Raw genomic sequence first — 11094 nt, 5'->3', positions numbered from 1 at the left:
TAGTACCTATGTTTGTCGCCCATTCCCGTGAAAAACCCGGACAAATAAGATAGTCTACAAAACTACATTGTTTCAACACTATAATATCGTCTAGCATAGCAAGTGCGTTCTACCTCTTTCATTCATCATCAAGCTTCTGTTTCACAGTTTCATGGTGGAAAAGGTCCTTTCCACACTGCACGTGGTTCGATAACTGGCATAGTAGCCAATACGTTATCCAGAGCGTTCGAGATGGTCGATCATGAACTCCTTTTGAGTAAGCTTAAATTTTATGGATTTAGAGGTCGTGCAGAGGTGTTTTTGAGATCCTATCTTGTGGATGGATACCAGGCTGTGAAAAATGATTGTGATGGCTCTCAGGTGCTTTCTGAATGGCAGATGGATAAGCGAGGGGTTCCTCAGGGCTCCATACTTGGGCCTACATTGTTTAATATATTTATCAACGACTTGTCCTACAATGTTGATGGTAAATTGGTGTTGTATGCTGACGACACAACAATCTTACTTGAAGGAAACAACTATCAAGATGTCATGGAGAAGGTTAAGATTGCCATGCAGCAGCTCAATGGATGGTTTTATGATAATTCCTTGAAGCTTAATCCAAGCAAGACAAATTTTATTAAGTTCTTTATGAGAGGTAATGAGAATGATCCAGCTATTGTGGGATGGGAGTGTCCTGCTACTGATAAGACAAATTTTGTGAGGATTGAATTGCAGGCAAACTTGAAGTGGGATGGTCACATAGAGAAACTCCAGAAAAGGCTTTACCATGCTCTCTTTGCTCTGAGGACTGTTAAGTCGAATTCAAATCTCAAGACAGCTCTAAAGGTTTACCATGGGAATTTTCTTTCACTCATTAGATATAGTATTTTGTTTTGGGGGGCTGGAAGAATTCATTTGAACACAAACTTAAAAATGCAGAAAAAATCACTTCGGATTTTGGGGGGAGTGGGTCCATCTTTCTCCTGTAAGACCATATTCAAGGCACACCGACTACTTACAGTTCCAGCGATATACTTCCTTGAAGTTGTTTCGTTTGTGTTCAAAGACAAAAATATTTTTATTGCTAACCGAATTTGTCATACTTATGAAACACGAGGTAAAAATACAGGATTATTCCAGTTCCCTATCCATAGACTGACTCTTCTCGAAAAGGGACCGTATTATTCAGGACTCAAGTGTTTTAATTGCATTCCCTAGGATATAAGGCTGTGTAGCAGCTATAAAGTTATTTGTTTCAAAGATAATTAGGACACTGGTAGAGGCTTGTCCTTATACCATTGAGGAGTGTTTTAGAGCATTCATGTGACTCCATTCTAAAAATGACATGTTGTATGCCACTTGAGCACCGCTCAGAATTTGTGGCTTCACACAACAAAAATATAATAATAATAATACACTATATACATATAAGTACCGGCAGGTGATTAATTGACCTAAAGTAGGTTTTGTCAAAATTATCCTGTCCTCCTGGCCAGACCTTGGTAGGCTGTACTAATAAATTTAACCATATACCATTACAGTAATGAAAATATTAAAAATAACATTGACAAAATGTTGATAGAAACATTGAAAGATATTTTCAATCTGACAAATTTAGTTTCTGGAAAAAGTCCCTGGAGGACCCCCCTGGCTACGTGCCCGCGTTCATTGGATCATAAACAGCAAGATGGATGAATCTTTATTTATTTTATTTATCATTGAATTTATACAATATAGATATAGTGTCAAGATAACAATAGAATAATAATTTACAATAATCAGTTGAGAAAGTGTTGTATTGAATTATGGGCTGATTGGAATTAAGGTATATTTTCAATTATTTCTTTTAATACTGTGCACAATACCAAATAAAGTTATTCAACGATTGGACCATGAATCAATTCTAGTTAGTATTGATTTTGAAGATCAAATGAGATGCAGCAAACATGAGAGTGTTGTGCACTCTGCTATTGAAGAAGCTACTGGCTGAACTATTATTTGTATTGTTCTGAGATTTTCCTGGGAATTGCTTGAAAATGTCATGTGTCTGAGTCAATCTTTCAGCTCGGGGAGCGCTTGAAGATGACATTGCTTTTGCAGACTCTGCTGAGAATTCCTCCAGCTGATCTGGAGTCATTTCCTGTGAAAAGTTCAAGGATTATTTCAACAGAATTACATTTTCAAAGATTTATTTATGATAAAAATGACACTGACGTATCATATACTGCGGGAGCAATACTTCCTTTATGCAGTTTCATTTGACGAAAAAGTAGATAAAGTAAAGTGAAGTGAAGATAACATTGGGGATAACAAAGTGAAGTACCGTACGGTAATAACATTGGTAGATAAAATATTATAAGATAGTCCTTCTGCTAATTCTCTTCCAAATTTAGATGATGCCACAGTCCAAGAAAAAGTTGATCTTTCACATGTACCGTACAATTTTAGATTGATCTAAAACAATTTAATAATTTATCTCAATAAAGTATTCCCAATAGTCAGATCCATGTATTATTATTTATTGAACAAATCGACGAAGATTACAAGAATTCAACAGAATTATAATTTAGGTAGAATTATAATATTATAAGGTAGTCCATGTGCTATTTCTCTTCCAAATTTAGATGATGCCACAGTCCAAGATAAAGTTAGTCTTTCACGCGTACACTTTTAGATTGATCTAAAACAATTCAACACATTTATCTCAATAAAGTATTCCCAGAAGTCAGATTCATGTATTATTATTTACGTATTGAACAAATTGACGAAGATTAACAGAATTATAATTTAGGTAGAATTATAATATTATAAGCTATCGTAGTCCTTGTGCTATTTCTCTTCCAAATTCAGGTGAAGACACAGTCCACGATAAAGTTAGTCTTTCACGCGTACACTTTTAGATTGATTTAAAATAATTTAATATTTCATCTCGAAGTCCCTTTGAAAGTCAGATCCATAGTCTATTATTTATTGAACTATTCGACGAACATTTCACAAGAATTCAACAGATTTATAATTATTTCAAGAATGCGTTATTGAACTATTCGACGAACATTTCACAAGAATTCAACAGATTTATAATTATTTCAAGAATGCGTTATTTTCAATAATGTATCTTATTTAAACGTCGAATCAAGTATCATTTATATTGATCAAATTTACAAACATATTACAATAATTGGAAACAAAAGTTTTGAACAACAATCTGCTTTTATTTCTGCCAATTACAAAATCAAATAAAATAAAATTCATTTATTGCCAAAAAGAAAACAAGCAATAATTTACTCATACATATACAATTACACATACATGCATATACATGAGAGAAGAAAAAAATTATAAAATTTCTAGGCATCACCAGCAAAAAGATAACTATTTGCCCGCTGGTGAAAGTTGCTTAAAAAAATCCTTGAAATAACTAGAAATTGAAACGAAAAAGCTTTATAACAAAAGTGGAGACAAAAAATATACTCTAAATCAATATTCTTCAAAAATGTGGTCCAAAGTAGAATAATTCACACTTGTAGCCTATTAATAATTTATAAAAGGTCAGAATTCAGAGAAATACTAAACTGAAAACTAAAACAGAAAAAAACTCACAGTGCTATGTTCAAAGTGAAGAAATATTCACCTTTAATCCATTCCGTTATGCTCTTCTTTGATATTCTATAATTTAAATCAAAAGGTATTGCATTTATTAATTTGCTGCTTGTGTAAATCAATTGTCTTCTAATGAAAGTTAACTTTGTAGGATAAATTTGGAATTTTTCTATTACATTTGGTCTGAAGTTGTGGACATGTTTATTTATTTTAGGAGAATAATCTATTCCTATCTTATCGTGAAGCTCTAGGTGGGTACCTAATTTGATAGTTTGAAGCATAGAATAAAATAGATCTTGATAAAATATAAGTATCTTCTGGCTGAAGTAAAAAAAATGCATTCACCTGAGTAGTTTTCTGTGGTAAACAATAAACAATATCCGGCGTGATACCTTGCATTGCTTCTGCGGGTATCATTTTTACATCTGGTAAACCAGCAATCACACACCCCACTGCTGACACCTTCGACAAAAATTGAGATAAAAAATTATTTCATTAAATGAAAAAAATGGGAAAAAAAGGGGACTAAGAAATTGTCAAAAACCCACAGATTTATTAATACTTAGAAAGACCGGATTCGGTTATTACACTATTGTCAATCTCTGATAAACAATCGAGATCCAATTTCTTTTTCAACTTTTAATATCTCATCTGTTTTCTGAGATTACTTAACTATTTTTTAGGAGAAAGTAGATTTTTCAATACGGTACACTTTCTCATGCATTTATGGTTTTTTTTAAATTCCTGCTAGTTTTTGATAAACAAATTACACTAGCAATTGCTATGTCCTGGGGATATCTTTGGGATGTTCCTAGAATTTTAACGAGTAACATGAAATTAATGTTGCTATGATTATAATTAATTATAATTTCAGTTTGATTTATTATATTATTACATTTTTCATTAATCCACATTCACAAAAGTAAGCTATCATCATCATGAGAAAATTTTTTTTCTCAACGGGGAAGTCCTACTAAGAATATTCTGTGAATATCCCCGAAAAATAAAAATATATTCTTCCTACGGGTAATTCATGGGAATATCACGCGGATATCCTTATATCCCCTGGGATATACGGATCATTTGAGGACTAGTTTGGGATATCCTTAGGACATCCTGTGCTGTGTGGGATGTTTATCAGTTTATCAGAGATTGACAATGGTGTAATAACCAAAACTAGTCTTTCTAAGTATCAATAAATCTGTGTTTTTTGACAATTTCTTAGTCTTTTTTCATGTAATATGGATAATTACCACAATATCAACTTCTCAACTACACAAAAAATTATTTTATTGAAAGATTGATACAATGGGTCAATATAAAGACCTATACACTCAATTCTAATATCTTGAGTAGGTACCGTAATCTAACTTACAGAACCTTCGACCATTTATATGGTTGAATACAGTATATTATATATGGACGAAGTACAGAATCATAAATAGTTTCATGTTAAAACTACATCATCTTAAGCTTAGTCATCAGTTTATCATAGAAGCATGGTTCTTCAAGTACCTTCAATTAAATGGAATTGACTAGAGAACTGGATAATTAATTCCTTCAATTATCTTTTGCAACATGAATAATTATTATGAGTTCTACTCAGAAGTGTTCAACATGAAAGCATGGTTCTTAAAGTAGGTAGGCCTACCTTTAATGAAATGGAATTGATTAGAAGACTATATAATCCTTTTTTGAATTAATTTCTGTAACATCAATATAAGTTTTACTCAGAAGTGTTCTATGTCAAAAAAAATATTTTCGCTCACTTTATTGCTGTTCCATGTCATCGGATTACCAAAAGCAGCTTCATTAACGGCCAGATTAGCGAGAGCTGTAATTATATCCTGCGGACAATTTCTCACAGTGGCTAATTCATGCGCTGCATCTCTGTAAATAAAAATGATATCCAGTACGGTACCAATAAAATGATGAAAATTTGATATTTTTGGATATATGGAATAAGTTGACCTATCTGAATAATTTAGTCACAAAAAGATGTACTGTAATCTTAAATATTTTGTCAAAACCTACTAAATAGTTTAGTCACAAAAAGCTGTAATCTCAATTTTTTTGTCAAAACCTACTTACAGAACTTAGCTAGGTATATTTTTTATCATAAACAATTAAATACCTGATCACTAACAATAAATTAATGAATATTTAACCAATATGTATCTATCTCCATTCATTTATCATATACAGAGTGGCACAGTAGAAAATGGGAACTTTAAAAAACGCCATAAAACATTAGTGGGAAGGTCAAAAATGATTTTATTTACACTAATGTAAAGTTCAAAACTTGCCATTTGAGAATTATTGATAACATCTATCACTTTTTAACAATTACTTCTTCAAGATTTTCTCCTCCTGCACGAATACACTCTTGAAATCTGTGTTGAGATTCCTGCAACATTTCAGCTAGGATATTGTCAATTTCATTTTGAATTGTCTGTTATGATTCAACCACAGTTATTAGTCAAGTTGTGAAAACGTTTGATTTGAGATAGCTCCACAAACAGAAAATCGCAGGTGGACAGATCATGGGACCAGGAAACGCAGATGTTGCAGCGATCAATGAGGAATCGTCAACACAGATTTCAAGAGTGTATTCGTTCAGGAGGAAGCCATCTTAAAGAAGTAATTGTCAAAAGGTGATTGATGTTATTAATAATTCTTAAATGGCAAGTCTTGAACTTTACATTTGTTTGATTAAAATCATTTTTGCCCTTCCCACTAATGTTTTATGACGTTTTTAAAAGTTCCCGTTATTCTGTGTCACTCTGTATATAGATAATAGAATAAACTCTTATTTAATTTATTCATACAGTAAATTAAATTTGATTCAATTAATGTAACTTGGCGATTAACTTGTTTATATAGAACAAACTAAAGAGTTGCGGGTAAACGCTCTGTTATAATTGATCAATATGATGACGATCATATCAAATTTGATGAATGAATGAATAGAATACTGAATGAGATAGTAAAATTAATATAGTTCTCACCGATATGATTGAGGATGTATGTTGCTTATGGCTGAAGCATTCAGTGCACAGACAACTTGGCGCAAATTCATCAAATCGAAGCTGGTCAAATCTTCTTCACTCTTCGTGCTCCAGAAGCTGAATATGTTGTCACGAAGTGCAGCCAACTGTTGAAAATTGAAACAAATTTATTGAGATCTGGAAGATTTTGAAAATAAAATTTATAACAATTATTTATTGTCTACCTACTTCACAAATGGCGATATTTAAAAACTTTTGATGCAAGCTTTGATGGAGTTCACAGACTATAAGCAAAAAATTACTTCGTTTTGTTCAGGGAAATTTACTATGTTCTCATTATCAACATCAAAAATTCATAATTCCCGTATTCAATTTTTTATTAGAGATGATATAATAATATCAACTGGTAGATAATAAAATTGATTTCAACTTCAAAATGACTTGAGTTAGGGTCGAAAGTAGTTGTTGAACTATTTTAAAGTTTTAAAAAAAATAAAGGGTACTATACATGATCTTTATTTGTTCCTTTTAATTTGTTAAAAAGTAGCTCATGTGAGTGAATGCTTTTATAATATAATAATTATCATGATATTGTTGGACTACCGTACTTTATTATCAAGGAGAGTTTTTCAACTTCATTCAAGTTCTAACGTCGTTCTCTCATATTTTAAAACTATTTCTCACTACCGTACATCAGTGGATTAGGCCTACTTGAGGTTGAGGTCACTAAGTTTGAGCGATTTTCATATTTCACAAAAAATTGATTGGTAGCATGGACTAACCATCGTGAACCACACTGAGACAAGAAGTATCTCAGATTTGGCTGAAATTTGGTCATATCTCCTGAGCGGTAAGGAATTTTGCAAATATGATTCCAGATTCATGTTTCTCGCATGAGAGACCATAAGATCACGAAGTTTGAGCGATTTTCATATATCACAAAAAATTGATTGGAAGCATGGCCAATTTTCAAGCAGTTTTGTTTTGTTTTGTTTGAGTTTTGTTTGAATTTCGGTAGGCATACATAAGTTTATCCGTTAATTTTATTTGCTCAATCTATTACTTATTTCCTCAACCTGTCATACCGTAATCAAGGTGGAACGCATTTTAAGTATTGAAAAAACTATAGAAACTTAACTAGAAAGAACAGGCATACTGTGGTAGAAAATGTGGTGGAACATGAGGTTCTTTTATTCTTTGTTGTTGTTTTATATTGGAAAGAAAATGAGTACATAGGATTATTACTTTGTAAAGTGCATTTTGTTTTTGAAATAAATATATTTTGTCTGTCTTTCTGTAGTGGAGTATGTGGGTATTTGAAATAATGTGATTCATTGAAAAAATGATATACTTCCGTTATAATTCATCCACATCGGGTGGGTACTTCCTTGAACGTTCCATCCAATGTCCCCATTGAGAAAGTCTTACCCTCTACATCTACGGTACATTCACACTTATATATTGTGTAAAAATCACTAAAAAGTCCAGTCTATGAAAATTTTATACATGGAGGAAAATTTTAAATATTCTACTTTTTAAAAATTATATGAAAAGCCAATAGAACTTAAGTAGTTGTTGGGCTGATAATAAGTCTTACCCTCCACACTCATATATAATCGTGCAAAAATCACTAAACAGTCCAGTCTATGGAACGTTTATACACGGAGGAAAGTTTTAACTACTGTATTTTAATTTTGAAAAATGATATGAAACTCCAATAGAACTTACGTACTTGTTGGGCTGATAAATTCCTGAACTGCCCAAACGCTGCAATGGTATCAACATCAGTCAGCGATATATTTTGGAAGTCGACAGGTGGTATTCCAGATATCACCCATCCTAATAGCCTCAGCTTTTCTTCTGGTATGTCACTAGCAGAACCATATACCTGCAAAAAATCGAATATTGATGTCCCAGTAAATATAGAAGGTTTCATATTTATTCTGACATTTTTGTATTAAACTCATCTTCTTCTTGTATTCTTTTAACATGCGTTGAAAATATATTTATGAAAAACGAAATTCAACTGATTAGGCCCTATTCAAAATCTTGATGAAGCTTATAATGTATGTTAAATTGTTGAAAGAACATGTCATATCCATTACAACTTGAGCTCTTCATATGTTTGTCAATGTAAGAGTTCTTCAACGTATATCTGATTGAACCCTTATTAATTCTTTAGGTATATTAGTTTCAGATAGGTTGCATAAAGATCCACAAGATAGGAAAATGTGAAGTTATACGTTTAATGAAAAACCAGAGTTTCAGATTTTTAGTGACATTTTTGTGTCACACTGGGGTTACATTCAGGACAATGCTGTCTGTGAATGCGGCTTAGAACAATACTACACTCATTTATTGCAGTGCGAGTTGCTTGACACAAACTGCTCCCATGACCACCTCCTCAAAGTCCTTGAGTGTAACCAAATTTGGGGAGGGAAATATATGATGGAATAATAGCATAATAGTAATCTTTTATAATGGTCTTCTATATATGATCGTAATGGCAACGGAAAATAAGTACCTCTATTACACTTATTTGTGTATAAGTTATTTTTGTTACAACTAGCCATTGGAATAAATGAGGAACATAATTATTTCCAAAAATGCAAACATCATGAAACGATGACTCACTTTTGTAAGAGCTCTCCATGCCGATGATGCTTGATTATAATCTAGAATTTCTATGCCAAGAAGAACCAGACATGGTTCTATCTCTGAAGGTGAAAGACGCGAAAGTGTCTGCAAGTCGTCTGGTGAGAATTTCGCGCCTTTTCCTGCATCATTTATCTCCACACATGTTAAACTGCAAACTTGTTGAGCTGATGGCAAGCAAAATACAATTTTATCAACTCAATACTTCATTTATCACATTTTTTACAAAACATAATTAGGTATTCCATTGTATATGATAACACAGACCAACTGAACGGTTAGATCTGTGAAGATACTTATAGTGGAATTGTATTGAGTAAAAATTGAATATACGGTATTATCTTAATCCAAATAAGGATTATTTCTGATGTTGAAATATGAGATTGAAATACCGGCGCGGATAATCTAGTAGAGGGATTTTAAGTACCGTAGGTAAAATTTTCTGTCACCTTTGAGACTCCGATTTTGAATAAAAGTTGATTTTTGATGAAAATAGGATGCACTTATCGAATACGGTAGTATTTTAGTACTTAAAAATTCCTTCAACATAATTATTCAAATCAGTCAATCTTACTGGAAAAAGGTAGGCCAATATACAATGATTCAAATAATTTTGTCTGTAAAATGATTGTAAGCAAACTCTGCTAAAAAATTTGTTCTCATCTTGGAATAGAATATTTTCTTAATAAAGATATCATAGAAACTATGGATGAGCAAATATTCTATAGTGTGGTCCACGTTATAATGGCAGTAGATAAAGATAGAAGAATAGCGATGCCGATTCTCTGCATTAATTAATTATATTTCTACACTGTCAAAAACATAATTGTCATCGTTGTGGACCTAGAAAAGGATAGTGTACCACTGGATTTGTCGAATAATAGACAAGGATAGCAAAACTAAAGCTGATCCAATACTGTCATTATAACGTGGACCTCACTTTAATTGAATATGGAATAACAATATTTCTTATCAATTTATAAATGAACAATCTCCGATGATTGTAATAGCTTGAGTGAGTTGAATAATATTTTCAGGAGTAAATAAATACAAAGCATTTCTAAAGTCTGAAAAGTTGAGTTTAATGAAAGCAGCATTATTAAATTGTATATTATTATACAAATTTCGACTATGAAATTATTTGTTTTTTGAAAAAAATGCACTCACTATAATAAAGGAATGTGCTGATTGCAATCACAAGTCTCAACTCATTCTGAAAGTACATTTTGATCCCATAAAAACAGAGTGTAGGGAAAAAATGATATTCTAAGAAGAATATTATTGAGACTACAAAAAAATTCCCAGAGAGAACGAATACGGTAATTATATTTTTTCAAGATGATAACACAAAAATTTGACTGCTAGTCGTTCTATTTGAGAACAAAAAAGTGAGAACACTAAAGTTGAGTGTGAAAGTGCAGTGAATAAGGATGGACAAACTATCCCACTAATGCGGGCTATCCATGACTGGAAGTTCTACAATAAATTCGGGATTTATATAAGAAAGTAGGTAGATATAGGCTACTCTAAACGAATATACTGAGAGTAGGTATACTGAATTCATATGAGGACTAGAACTAATTTGTATCTACCACATTCTCTCATTAATAGAATATTTAATACTATCCATCCTCCAGCTTGAATAGGAAAGTTTGCCCATTTTCAAATAGACCAAATTGAATTTGAATAATTCATTTTGACCTTTTTCTTCTAAATGGATTAATTTAGATGCTGTCAAGAACTCAAGGTAAGCATATAGATGAATAATTGTAGGCTTACTATTTGGATAAAACCTCAATTGCATGTGAGTAATTTGAACAGTGCATGACTTAAAGGTATTTCCTGAGAC

At 32.1% G+C, this 11094-nt stretch overlaps 1 protein-coding gene across 1 annotated transcript; it reads right to left on the bottom strand.

Moving 5' to 3' along the window:
- Positions 1-1670: 1670 nt before the first annotated feature.
- LOC111064474 (otoancorin-like) lies at positions 1671-11009 on the bottom strand. The gene is made up of 7 exons (XM_039433798.1): positions 10413-11009; positions 9225-9412; positions 8323-8478; positions 6591-6736; positions 5352-5472; positions 3928-4044; positions 1671-2122 (listed from the first exon to the last, which is right to left on the bottom strand). Exons 1-7 carry the CDS (start codon positions 10468-10470, stop codon positions 1886-1888), a joined length of 1023 nt encoding a protein of 340 aa, XP_039289732.1. The 5' UTR covers positions 10471-11009; the 3' UTR covers positions 1671-1885.
- Between the last annotated feature and the right edge of the window lie 85 nt (positions 11010-11094).

This window comes from Nilaparvata lugens, chromosome 8, assembly GCF_014356525.2.
Source record: "Nilaparvata lugens isolate BPH chromosome 8, ASM1435652v1, whole genome shotgun sequence".
NCBI classification, from domain to species: domain Eukaryota; kingdom Metazoa; phylum Arthropoda; class Insecta; order Hemiptera; family Delphacidae; genus Nilaparvata; species Nilaparvata lugens.
This window is presented reverse-complemented; position numbering and strand designations above follow the sequence as displayed.